The sequence below is a fragment of the Ranitomeya imitator genome, chromosome 3, assembly GCF_032444005.1.
Source record: "Ranitomeya imitator isolate aRanImi1 chromosome 3, aRanImi1.pri, whole genome shotgun sequence".
Lineage (NCBI taxonomy): Eukaryota > Metazoa > Chordata > Amphibia > Anura > Dendrobatidae > Ranitomeya > Ranitomeya imitator.
The window spans coordinates 728,285,204-728,299,228 of NC_091284.1; the positions used below are offsets into that span (position 1 = coordinate 728,285,204).

The 14,025-nt window shown below is 45.1% G+C and overlaps 1 protein-coding gene across 7 annotated transcripts in view; it reads right to left on the reverse strand.

Annotated features, from left to right (window-relative positions):
- Positions 1–14,025, reverse strand: part of CSAD (cysteine sulfinic acid decarboxylase) — a 92,956-nt gene that overhangs the window by 44,704 nt on the left and 34,227 nt on the right. For all 7 annotated transcript variants that reach the window (XR_011319399.1, XR_011319400.1, XR_011319401.1 and 4 more), the window contains 4 exons: positions 11,726–11,805; positions 9,385–9,439; positions 6,694–6,810; positions 4,738–4,802 (listed from right to left, as the gene is read on the reverse strand). Coding sequence is in view for 4 of the 7 variants with exons in the window: in XM_069758778.1 (XP_069614879.1) it covers positions 4,738–4,802; positions 6,694–6,810; positions 9,385–9,439; positions 11,726–11,805 (317 nt within the window). In the remaining 3 variants the exon portion in view is untranslated. The remainder of the gene's footprint in view (positions 1–4,737; positions 4,803–6,693; positions 6,811–9,384; positions 9,440–11,725; positions 11,806–14,025) is intronic.

A 14,025-nucleotide genomic window follows, 5' to 3' on the forward strand; every position in this document is an offset into this window, starting at 1 on the left:
GTGGCCCCACTGGACCACAGACCGAACTTCCCTGGAAGGGGCGTAACTAAGTAGCTTCCTAGGTGTTCGCTGGAGCCTCTGATGGTGAGGTCAGACTTGTGCAATAGGAAGCTACCAGGTACCACTCCAGGGTGGAGTCGGACTGTGGATGCTGATCCCACCGGGGACAAGACACGGGCAGGCAGGCACGGCTGTGACACTGGCTGACAGACGGGTATGGCAGAGGCCCTGAAGGGCGGACTGGCTTGACGGAGATACAGGCAGGCAGATGGGCGCGGCTGGCACTCAGGCAGACAGGCGGGCATGGCTGGCACTGGCAGACAGGACTGATACTCTGGTAGGTACTGGTATTCAGATGGATGTGTGGAAACAGGTAAGAACCTGTTCAGACTGCAGAATATAAAGGAACAGGTAGAGACCTGTAGGGAAAGTTGCAGAATTAAGATAGAGCAAGAGTGGAAGAAAAGCTGAATTGCAGGAGGCGGAGTACGAGTAGAAGGTGGAGCTATGAGCAGAGAAGGAGAAGGCAGAGCAGAGAATAGAGAAGGAGAAGGCAGAGCCAAGGACGGAGCAGCAGGAGGCGGAGCCAAGAGCGGAGACGCTGGAGGCGGAGCCAAGAGCGGAGACGCTGGAGGCGGAGCCAAGAGCGGGGACGCTGGAGGCGGAGCCAAGAGCGGGGACGCTGGAGGCGGAGCCAAGAGCGGGGGCGCTGGAGGCGGAGCCAAGAGCGGGGACGCTGGAGGCGGAGCCAAGTGCGGGGATGCTGGAGGCGGAGCCAAGAGCTAAAGACGTAGAACCGCAAGGAGCGGTGCCAGGTGGAACCGCAAGGAGCGGAGCCGTAGAGCAAAGCCACAGAGAGCGGAGCAAGGTCAGAGAGCAGAGCTGAAAGAAAAGCTGAGAGACACAGAGCCACAGGTTGTGGAAGAACTGAGCAGAGAGAAACAGAGCCACAGACAGTGGCGAACAGAGCAGAAAGATAAGGCAGAGGTACACACAGTTGAGGGGAAATGACTAATGACAAAGAAGGAGCAGGGACGGACATAGACCAGAGTACAGACAGGAATGGACACGGATACACAAACAGAACACAGATGAAGGCCTGCAATAGTGCAGCCCTCAGAGACAGGAAACACACGACCTGGCAGCTCAGTAGCAAATGCAAACTGAGGGGAATAGTTTGCTCAGGCATCCTCCAATGGGTGAGGATGCCTTAAGTATCAGAGGCCTCAAGGCTATTGGCCAGAAGCACCTTAGGGAGGTGCACACAGTCTCAATAAGAATCCGGAGTGGCTGGCGCCGCCCCCCTATGCACACAGCCAGGAAGTGTACACAGAGAAGGCCGCCATGAAGCACATGGCATGGAACCAGCAGAAGACAGATCTCACAGCATGGCACTGGGTGAGTGAGTAGATGTAACAGGCAGGTGGGGAATGGAAGGCCATGCAGTGATGCCGGCAGGGTTGTTACAGTTCCTATGAAGGTTTCTTCCCCTAAGTTCAAGCCTCGGTTTATTGGTCCTTATAGGATTTCTGAGATTATCAATCCAGTGTCTTTTCGTTTGGCCCTTCCAACCTCTTTTTCCATCCATAATGTTTTCCATAGATCTTTGTTGCGGAAGTATGTGGTGCCCGTTGTTCCCTCTGTTGATCCTCCGGCCCCGGTGTTGATTGATGGGGAGCTGGAGTATGTGGTTGAGAAGATTTTGGATTCTCGTTTTTCGAGACGGAAGCTTCAGTAACTTGTCAAATGGAAGGGTTATGGCCAGGAGGATAATTCTTGGGTTGTTGCCTCCGATGTTCATGCTGACAATTTGGTTCGTGCCTTTCATTTGGCTTGTCCTGATCGGCCTGGGGGCTCTGGTGAGGGTTCGGTGACCCCTCCTCAAGGGGGGGGTACTGTTGTGAATTCTGCTCTTGGGCTCCCTCCGGTGGTTATGAGTGGTAGTGCTGCTGTCCTTGGATCGCAGCATTTATCAGGTGTGTCCACTTATTGCAATTTGGACTGGCCTATTTAGTCTTGCTTGTTCCTTTAGTCTGTGCCAGTTGCCCATTGTTTTTGGAGGATTCACATCCCCAGCTGGTCTCTCCTGTTTTGCTGTTCTTTTCAACAAAGATAAGTTCTGGCTTTGTTTTTGCTGTCCACATGCTATGGGCCTTATAGTTCAGTGCATTTACATGTTTTGTCTTGTCCAGCTTTGTCTGTGTAGGGATTTTTTGCAGCCAAGCTGTATCTCTGGAGATGCAGATATACCCTCCATGTCTTTAGTCAGATGTGGAGATTTGTATTTTCTGTGGTGGATATTTTCTAGTGTTTTAATACTGACCGCATAGTACTCTGTCCTATTCTTTCTTTTTAGCTAGAATGGCCTCCTTTGCTAAATCCTGATTTCAGTCTGCGTCTGTCATTTCCTCTCCTCTCACAGTCAATATTTGTGGGGGGCTGTCTATCCTTTGGGGATTTCCTCTGAGGCAAGATAGTCTTCCCGTTTCTATCTTTAGGGGAAGTTAGTTCTTAGGCTGTGTCGAGGTGTCTAGGGAGTGTTAGGTACATCCCACGGCTACTTCTAGTTGCGGTGCTAAGTTCAGGGTCTGCGGTCAGTACAGGTACCACCTTCTCCAGAGTACGTCTCATGCTGCTCCTAGGCCACCAGATCATAACAGGCGGCGCCTGAACTCTCTCGATCTTATAGGAATCAGGTGCACCTGTCTAATCTGTTCCTGACCAATTACCAAGAGGCCTCCAGTATTTAGTGCAGCTCCACCCAGTGGACTAGGCCTGTGCAATGTGTTAGCTTAGTTTGTGTTTTGCTTCTGAGTTTGCCAGGCCTTGCTCTGTGTTACTCCCTCTCTAGTGGTCTTTCGCTGTGTTCTTACCTTGATCTTGTTGTCCGCCCTCCAGTAGGCAGATTATCCTGGTCCTTGTGTCTTTGTCCCTGCGTCTTTGTTCTTGTCCCTTGTCTGAACTTAGTCTTATCTCGGTCTCCTTATCTGTGGCTTCCTTCCCTGCTGTGTCTTTCCTTGTGTTCTCAGTCTGCTTACACTCCGCACTCTTGCGGCTCTGCCTGCTCTGTACCTTTGTGGCTTTACCTCTGCTCCACACTCCTGCGGTTCTGCTCTGTTCTATTCTGCTCCGCTCTCGTTGCTGCAGTAATCTCTTGCTGCAGCTCCTCTCCACATTCCTTGTGGTTCCGCTCTGCTTAGCTTCTGCAGAAATCTCTTGCTGCAGCTCCTCTCCGCATTCCTTGCGGTTCTGCTCTGCTTAGCTTTTGTTGCTACACTATCTCTTGCTGCTCTTCCGCTCCTATCTTGCCTTGCACTTTTCTTCCTGTGTGAACAGGTCCCAACCTGTTCCTTCATACTTCATTCCTTTCTGCTTGTTTTCTTACCTGCACCTCCAGTGTGAACAGGTCCCTACCTGTTTCTTCATACTACATATCCATACCTGCACCTCCTGTGTGAATAGGTCCCTACCTGTTCCTTCATACACCACACCAACCAGTCCTGTGTTCCTGCCGCCCCTGCCAGTCCTGTGTTCCTGCCAGCCCTGTGTTCCCTGCCGTGCCTGCCAGCCTTGTGTTCCCTGCTGTGCCTGCCAGCCCTGTGTTCTCTGCCGTGCCTGCCAGCCCTGTGTTCTCTGCTGTGCCTGCCAGCCCTGTGTTCTCTGCCGTGCCTGCCAGCCCTGTTTTCTCTGCCGTGTCTCTGCCAGCCCTGTGTCTCTGCCGTGCCAGCCTACTCGTCTGAGTTTCAGCCGTGCTTTTCTGCCAGTCCTGCCTGATGCCCGCACCTGGGCCAGACACCACCCTGGAGTAGCACCTGGCAGCTGCCTGCTGCACAAGCCAGACCTCACCATCAGAGGCTCCAGTGAAAACCCAGGCAGCTGTCATAGTCATGCCCCTTCCAGGGTAGTCTGGTGTGTGGCACAGTGGGGCCACAAACCCCCCGAGCTCACACCCACCAGTCAGAGCATGAGCATGACAGACACAGATGGCATTGTTACTTTTTAGGGGACAAAATGTGGGCTCTGTTTTCTAGGGCACTTGTGCCCGGCATTACTATATTCTAGAGGGTTGCTTTAGATTTTAGAGGGCACAGAGAACCACACAGCAGGTGCAGTAATAGGGACACATACGGCAGCAGCGGCTCAGTATTGGGGTATCAGCAGGATGAGGAGTTTCTGCAGGTTGGGAATAGATGGTGATGGGGCTGGAATATGAGAAGTGAAATGTGTCTTTGTTGTAATCTCTGCAGTCGAGTTGTGGCTGGAAGAAGTTGTCATGTCGTTCTGGGCCAGATAGAAAAGACGGGGAAAATGAACGATTCCATCAGAAAGAACGTCAGCGGTAAGACATTATCTGTAACTGTGCTGTGATCTCTTATATGTTCTGTAGGGCTGGTATCTACCACTGACCATATGGCGGTAATATCAATATTGGTCTTTATATAGAGATTATTTTCAGCAACAGTGCGGTCATCTGCTGAGGTTCTCCTCCAATATTAGGGTACGTCACCAGTTGTGATCAAGCTTACCTGGTTAGGGGCCCACTCAGATATCCCCCCCCCCCCCTCAAAACCCTAGCTACGCCTCTGCACAGATGCCATGGTACAGTGGGCGGATGCATTATGAGTTATGCAACAGCTTTTCATATCTGTTAGAACAATGCTGTTCTTCACTATAATATAATCTGTTAATGACTATGTCATGAAATAGCTCATTGTTATCTGCAGCCATAGCACTGACCTCTCTATTCCCTTCAGTAGGTGTCTGTGCCTACTGGATAATAAGGCACTGCCTCCCCATGCAGCCTATAGAAAACAAATGAATATGTATTAGTTATAACCTATGGGTAAATTTTCGACATCTATTGTACGTAGAAGGTTTTTATATAAAAACATAGCTATTAAATTATATATTGAACTTTTTTTATGCCAAACCTGGTAGAATTTTTGGCTTATTTATTAATCCTTTCCAATATCTACGAGGCAAACTAGACAGTCTGAATAAGATCCTCAGTCACTCATGCATCTCTACACACTTTTCTCCTCTTGGTTAGCTGGCTTAGTTTTAGAGAAATTTTTGCATCAAACTTTTGTCACATGTTGCTGCACATTTAAAGGGAATGTGCTATCAGAAAATGACCAATTGTTTAAATCAGGCTTTTATGTTAACATTATTTTAAAAACATGATATTGTTTTTTAATGCAACTTTTACTTTACTTAAAAAAGTCCTGCAATTTTCAGAACTGCCATTAAGTCTAACATTAGCGTCGCCAAATGGGCAGCAATAGACTGGCTTAGTGATGTCAAAACTCTGATGTCAGGTGTCCCAGGACCAGGTTCCTTCCCTGTCCTCAACGCTAGGAGCGTGCTAGCTTGCCCTGTTCCCGGATTACTTCTGATGATGAAGATACCGGGGCCACATACGTTGCCTTAGTTCCTGAAACCGTCCTCAATCTGTACCCTTCCCCCACCCAGGGAAGAGTGGCGTAGTAGTGTACCGTAATACACCAACCAGACTAACAAGGTAATACAAACAGTAATAATGGAAAATATCAATCATACAAATATACACACATAAACAACAGAGGTAAACACCGGGGAATGGAGGATGGCGTTAAACCAAAGTAGGAAAAGAAAGAGAATTATCACACACTCAGAATCTAGCAACAGTCACAGATCAATCCACCAAATGCCTACTCCAATAACCACCAACAACCTCCAGCCATGCAGCATGAGCTAGCTCTGACAATGACTGCTAGCCAGGGTAAAGATTATATAGGAGATGGCTAACAGTGCACAGCTGAAGCTTAACAAAGGAAAGCTTCCAAGAGCTCTCAACTGAGCAGATTAACCCCTGCAGTGCTAAAAGAAACCTGCACCGTTTATTATGAAGGTGAAGTGCTTCTACTCAGTGCAGGAGTTTGAGAAATAAGACGCTGCGGTCTTCTGGCTCCTCTCTGTCGCGGTAAACCCGTGACTCCTGACTCCTCCCTGGCACATGATATCGGTGGAAATTACTATATGTTATCCAGGAGATAAGTCACTGCTAGAGCTGTCTGGCAGCTGCTTTCTCCACTCTCCCCTACAAAAAGACATTAACGTTAGAGCTTGTGTACATGACCGATTATATCAGACGAATGCTAGCTGTAGTTTTCATGGATAGCCTCATAGCCGTGATATTCTATGGGCTGTGTACATGTTCAACATTTTCCTCAGACCAGGTGGTCCGGTGAGAAAATCTAAGACATATCTGAGTTTCAGATCAAAATTGGCAATACTGTACAAATCTATGGGTCCGTGAAAAAAATTGGAGTGTATTCGGATGACATTGGAGACTTAACCCTGCCTAACTATGCCAAGGTGCACCCTGGTGTCTGTCTGTTCTTCACCCACCTGATCTAGAGACCTAGCCTAAGTTGGATGGGTGTTGCAGGTAGGCTCTGTTATATGTCAAATTAATAGGTCTGCCAAGAACAAACCACAGCCTTTTTAATTTTAAACAAAAATTATGAGTATCAAGATATTGGAGCAAACATAACAGGAGAGATCAGCAATCACACACTTATAATCAACTTTAAATAAGGATAACTGGGTACTCACCTTCTAGGTTTTATGCTTGGATTGTAGCCGTTGCCATGCTAAGCCAAGTGAGGCGATCACCACTACCGATAATGATATACAAGAGACCAAACTTACATCAACATGAAGCCATAGACTGTGCCGCTCACACACTTCTGCTATTCCTTCCAGGGGATCAAAGGCTCCAAAAACTGTTGTCCCACAAGTTGCGCTTACCAAGAAAGGTACAGAACCCTAAAGTTAGAAAAATTTTCCCAAGTACAGTATTTACAAAAATATGTAAACCTTTACTATACACCATGTTCCAAATTATTATGTAAATTGGATTTAAGTGTCATAAAGATGTAATTTTTTATTTTTCAAATAAATGCATGATTGGTCTTGTGTCTCAGGGCTTTTTGGATCATAGGATCACTGTACCAATCTCAAACACCTGTAATAATTAGTTTGCCAGGTGAGTCCAATTAAGAAAAACTACTTTAGAAGGACGTTTCACATTATTAAGCAGCCACAGGTTACAAACAATATGAAAACGAAACAGGATCTCTCTACTGAGCAAATAGTGCATAGTTTTGGACAGGGCATAAGAACATTGGATATTTCACGAAAACTTAAAGGTGATCATCATACTGTGAAGAAATTTGTGGCTGATGCAGAGCACAGACAAGTTTGTGCAGACAAAGGCATAATGAAGAAGGTTTCTGCCAGTAAAATTAATTGGATTAGGAGAGAGGCTGCTAAAATACCATTACAAAGCAGTCAATAGACATTTGAAGCTGCTGGTGCCTCAGGAGTCCTGGGAGCCTCAAGGCGTAGCGTTCTTCACAGGCTTGCTGTTGTGCATAAACCTACTATGGCCACCTTTAAACAGTGCCCCAATACAGAAATGGTTGCAGTAAACCCAGACATGCATGAACATTAATTTTACAACAGTTTTGTTTGTTGATGAGTGCCATGCAACCCTGGATGGTCCAGATGCATCGAGTAGTGGATGGTTGATTTCTACTCTAATGGTTGATGATTTGAACATTATACTGACTCATTTGCATTGATCATTTAGAAATATGAGAGAAAATAGCATTTGCATAATTGGAGCATGTTATAAATTACAATTTCTAGGATTTTTTTTTCACTCTTGGATTTTCATTTTTAAAGATTGCATAAGAATATAAGAAGGAAATAAAACCATTGATGACAAGTTACAGAGGGATGCCTCCCTATAGATAATCAAGGGTAAAATACACTACATCACTAAACTAAAGCACAATGTGCTCTTAAAAGGAGGGCCTACATAAAGTACCCAAGCACATAGCATTTCCGTGTAAATGAGTCCCTAAAGGCACCTTCCAGTTATAAAATTATACTTAAAGGGGTTTTCTACCTTTAGAAAAGTGAACACCAAACGATTCCTGTAATGGAAAAAATAAGGTTATATAACACTCACCGTTCCCTGCTCTCGCACACTCTCCCCACCAATGCTTTGGTTTCTGTATTGGCTGAAGAAGTAATGTCACACCAAAAGCTCACATCATCGACTGGGGCAGCGGAGGGGAGATGGCGCTAGATGAATGGCGTACTGTATGGCCTTGTTAATTTATATTACAGGCATTACATTACAGGAGTCATTTGGGGTTCACTTTAAATACAGTGGGAAAAAAGCTTTACATTTTCATAAGTAGTAAGTTCTACAAATTAGTAATATGTTTGTATTATCATAGGTGTCCCGATCTTCTGCTCTCCCGCTAGTCCCTAGTGTCAACAGCTTCATTTCTGGTTATGTCCTTAGCAGGGGAGAGTGTTTTTTTGCATCAGGATGTGTGTGAAAATGACACACATTTCTGTAGCTAAGCCAGCCCTCTTTTCTTTCTATACATATGTTGTTTCAAATAAGGAGGCCAGTTAATTGCTTATTTCAAAAGCTAAGCTACTCTCCTTCTATACATTGGGCTTGAAAGAGAATGGTTGGCTTAACTATTAAAGGGAACCTGTTAGCAGGATTGTGCACAGTAACCTACAGACAGTGTCAGGTCAGCGCCGTTATACTGATTAAAATGATACCTGGGTGATGAAATCCGTCTTGTGGTTGTTGTTGAATCTTTATTTTCAGTAAATGAGATTCTCGTGGTCCAGGGCAGCCTGAGGGGGTCTTCATATGGTGCTCTGATTAAATATTCATCTGTATGGCTTCTGACAGGTCATTGATCACTCACTGACCTGCCCCCTATTTTATATATAAGAATTTAATGTACATTATACATGTGTGTCTGCCTGCTGAAGGTGATTTTTTTTTTTCAATACATATAATAATCAATATGTAAACTAGGGGCCGGTCAGTGTGGGATCAGTGACCTGTCAGCAGTCTGCATTATGAGTACCTAATCAGAGCACTACATTAAGACCCCCCACAGGCCGCCCCGGAGCACGAGCATAACATTAACTCAAAACTGAAAATAAAGATTAAACAACAACCACAAGACAGATTTCATCACCCCAGGTGTCATTTTAATCAGTATAACCTGACACTGTAGGTTACTGAGCACAATCCTGCTGACAGGTGCCTTTTAATATGGGGCTGTCCATCAGCCTCCTTCCCACCAAGCTCTGACACCGCACCAAGACTGGAAAATCTTTCATATTTAGACCAAGGGCTCGAGATGGGGCTGCCAAAGCCTGGACTGAAAGGAATAGCTGAAGATCAAGATCTTATTGTTTTGTGTAACAGAGTACACCCCTTTAAACTATTACATGCATGTGACTATTATAGATGTCTCTTTTAAAAACTTTATTTTGTGTCTAAACTTAAATTACCTCAGTTTTAACTTTTAGTATTTTGTCTTCCAAATCTTCAGAAATCATTTTCCCTCTGTGTTGAAATAAAGTTACAGCATAAAGTCACAGTATGATATCTGGATGTGGAGATCGCTGGCATCCAGCGGTTTGTCATGTGCTAATCATGTATTTTATCATGTACCAAGCTAATCAGCAGTTAGCTTGGCTGGGACGATACAATCATTCAGCTCTATCATGTAACTATGAAGACTTACTACTGACAACTTTATAGAACTTCTGCAAAAAGTGAAAAACAATAAATAAAGACCTTTCTGTAAAATGCGTTGTCCACTACTTGGATATTGGTAGCCTATCCTCAGATTGGTGTGGTTGCTGACACTCTGCACCCCCACTAAGCAGCTGTGTGCAACGGTGGTGGCTGGAGTAACACAACTCCATACACTGTTCAATGGCCGTTTTCACATGTTGCAAGCTCAGTTCCTAGTTAAAGGGAAACTGTCAACTCGGAAAATGCTATTTCCCTGAAGATATAACGTTAATCTAAAGGTAAATAGCGTTACAATTAACATTGAGCAAATTTAGCAAAATTCGGTTCGGATTACGATCGCCGGCGAATATTGTATTTGAAATATTTGTCATTGGAGTTAGATGGACTAGACTTGAGCGAATATATTCAGAACCGATTGTCATACATAAATTTGGCACGAATAAGGTACCAAAATGGCACGAATATGGTAAAGTCGCATATCATTTCTGAACATATTCGCTCAACTATAGTTACAATGCTTCCTGGTCCCTTTACTGAAAGTGCGGCTATTGGGAAAAATGCATTTATTTCCACCCAGAAGTTGCCATCTTTCATTCATGGCGCATTCATGGAGTGGTTACAGTTAGTGATGGGCGAGTATACTCGTTGCTCGTGTTTTCCCAAGCATGCTCGGGTGGTATTTTGGCGTGCTCGGATATTTGGTTTATGTCGACGCAGCTGCATGATTTGCGGCTGCTAGACAGCTTGAATACATGTGGGGATTTTCTAACAAACAGGCAATCCGCACATGCATTCAAGCTGTCGAGCAGTCGCAAATCATGCAGATGCGTGGACATAAACTAAATCTCCGAGCACGCCAAAATACTCAAAGACCACCAAAGCATGCTCGGAGAAACTTGAGTAACGAGCATACTCGCTCATCAGTAGTTACAATCATCAGTCACAGCACAGCTCACTAAACTGTGAGTGTTGGCCGTAAGCAATCACAGCAATTAGATTGACAGCTCTCTGTGCAGAGCCAGCTCTCAAAGTGTCGGGGCATGCTTAAAATCACAGCTCAAAGTATAGTGAGGAGTGACTGGAGCTTCTCCATGGACATGTGCATGACTGAAAGCCTGCAGTTCTCAGATGGAAAATATATTAATTTTCTCTCTGTTTGCCGCCCTTTCAGTAAAGCAGCCACAAAGCATTGTAACATTATTTACTGGCAAAATAACCCTATTCTGCAGGTAAATGGCATTTCCAAAGTGTAGCAGTGGCAGGTAAAACAGGGTTAAGTCCTATCTCTGCAGGCTTTGGTTAGATGCACCTGCCTAGCTTTTTACTACAACCAGGGTCTGTGTTCACTAGGTGTGTCAGTCTACTGTATGAAGCAAAGTTGTGTGCTGTAGCTGGTGAGTGACCAGCCGAGATGTGAGCTGTAGCTGAGAGAGAGACACGTTGAGGTCTCTAAATGAATAAATGAAGACTGTACAAGTTAGCTAGTAAAGCTGAGCAGTCTGTGTGTTGGAGCTGCAGAGAAACAAGTGAAAGCTGCCGCCTGTTCAGTGTGAACTGTGCCCAGAGTTGAACACTTCTGTTTGGCACTGGAGGCTGCTAGAGGTCGGACTGAAGGGGATATCGAGACATGTCAGGATCATGCCTCTTCTGTGCATAAAGTTTGCTTGGGGAGAAAGGACTGTATTCTGTTCGGGTGAGCCCGCACTGACATATGTGCCCTGCTAAATTCACGGTTTATCTGCTATAACACCTTTGTGCATCGTAGAGGCTGTTTTTGATTTTTCATTACTTGGAGTCTTATGAAAGCAATTAAATTGCACCTGTTTGGTCCAAACAGCATTGCCAGTGTGAACGCTACCTAACGCCTACCTGAGAGCGTGAATCCCTACAATGGTGACAGGTTCCCTTTAAGCCTTTAAGTAAAGAGGAGCTGAGCTGCAGTACTCGAGAATGGCCACTAAACAGAGTACAAAGCTGTGCTGTTCTGGCACCATTCAATGTGTACATCCAGCTAGTGCTGCAAACAACTGATTTTGGGATATTGGATATCGGGCCTCATTAATATGATATTGATGGCCTAACAGTCCTTACCTTTCATTTGTCTCAACCAAGATGACATTATCTGTTCCAATGCCAAGAAATGCTGCCCCCTTCTGGACAGAATAATGGCTCTACAAATAAGAGACACAGTGATATTATATCAAATGTTGGCATTAGAAGTTATTTATAATCAGAAAATGAAATCTATAACAATATACATTCTATAAGTTATTTATTTGCTGTTGTTGAACATAGTCAGGACTGTTGTACACAGTCCATGATACACCAGTGTCCCCAGCAGGACTCGCACATCTAATTTCCATTTCACATATGGACTTTGTAGAGACAATTTCACATCAGTAGCATTGTTTTATAGGAAGAAACCAGAATACCCCAAAAAACACAAGTCCAGGGTGAACATACGTCCTCCAGCAACACAGTAGTCCCATGAAGAGCCTAGCACTATTGTGGGTGTATACTGGAGTATTGCACCACAACACTGATAGGAATAAGGGTATATGCACACGTTGCGGGTTCTCTGCGGATCCGCAGCGTTTTTTGAGGTGCCGAAACGCTGCAGATCCGCAATTGATTTACAGTACAATGTAAATCAATGAGAAAAAAAAAAAGCTATACACACATTGCGGAAAATACGGTGCAGAAACGCTGCGGATTAAAAGAAGTAGCATGTCACTTATTTTTTGCGGATCTGCAGCGTTTTTGTACCCATTCCATTATAGAAATCCGAAGGGGTAGAAAACACAAAAAATCTGCAGCAAAAACGCACAAAAAACGCTGCGGATCTGCACAAAAAACGTGACAAATCTGCAGCTGCGCTTTCTGCCAGGAGAGGCAAAAGCCGCACCAGAAATTCCTAAGGCTAATCCGCAATGTGTGCACATAGCCTAAAAGGTAGGGACAAAAGCAAGGGCAGTGTGTGGTACCTGGGGGACTTTCCAGATACTTCAGAAAAGAAGGCTAGGATTTTCTAGCCACTACAATGGAAAGCTGGCAGAGCTCGGTGTGGGATATTACTGAGCCCATGGGAAAATTAGCTAAGGGCATTTAGAGAAACCTCAGCCCAAGAGGAAGCCAACGTGGTTGCGTGGTGGAAAGCAGTAAGCCCGGGGAGGCTACCACTGTGGCAGACTTCAGCCAGTGAAGGCTTGTGACCAGTGTGTAGCAGGAGATTGGCTATGAAATAGGCTGAACAGTTCAGTACTGGTGTGTAATGGACTGCATAGGAATGGTGAGGAACAGCTCTAGTCTTAACGAGACAGCAGAAGGTAGAAGACACCCTACTTCTGTGTAAAGGGGTTGTCCAGGCATAGGGATTTGATGAATTATCTACGAGATAGGTCATCTATAGCACACCTGTATGAGTCCAACACCCAGCGCTCACACTAATTAGATGTTTTTGCTCCGAAGGTGGCCAGTTGTAAATACTTTGAATGGTGCTGCTTCAAAATGTAGCTGCCATTGTAGCTTCCATTCTTTTGCACCAGACACCACAACTACTAATGTCTCATGACCATTACGTCTATGAATCTGTAGTGACCAGAAAAACCATTACTAATGTATGATGTATGTCGTATGGTAAGGGTGTTCTCTATTCCTTACATGATAACACTTGTGACCCCAGCTCCCCGTCTTGCCTTGGGAGGAGGTAAATTATTTAATACTATGCTGCCCTCTCCTGCCTTGTTTTGGTATTACAACTTGTAGTACCATGCTGCCCTCTTCTGCCTTAGTTTGGCATTGCAACTTGTTTTTCTGATTTGAACATAAGTGGCAGTTGGAGGTGGTGCGTGGGAGATGAAAAAGGTCGCGTTACGGGCGGTTTTGGTGAGGAGAGGAGGTAGAGAATTGGGGCTCCTGCATTGGGACAAGTGGGGAGTGCAAATAGCACCCTATTAGGAGTGCCCCGCTTGTACAGCAACAGAGTGCTGAGACAAGAGAAGGAGCTGCAGAACTGCGCAGCAGATTCCCCGGATACTCCTATCTGATTAAGGTCTGATGATCCTCCCCCTTCAAGCAGCACAGTTAGTCAAATGGAAAGTTACCATCATCCTCCCAAGGCCAGGACCGAGAAAAGGCTTTGACCGTCGCAATGTGTAAGAAAAATTTTATCTGCTACCCATGACTTTTATATTGAAAAAATATAAGAATTGTTACCAGTCTTCAGTAAAGTTCATCTTTCAAGTTTGCACGGGACCCCGGTGTATGCTTCTTTATTCCGAGACCTCATACCTGGCGGGCATCAACATAACTCACAGTCTCCTATATCCGATGTCTCCCCTTTATAATTGCCACCTACTGTAACCCAGGGATTGTTAGAGCCATCGGAGTCA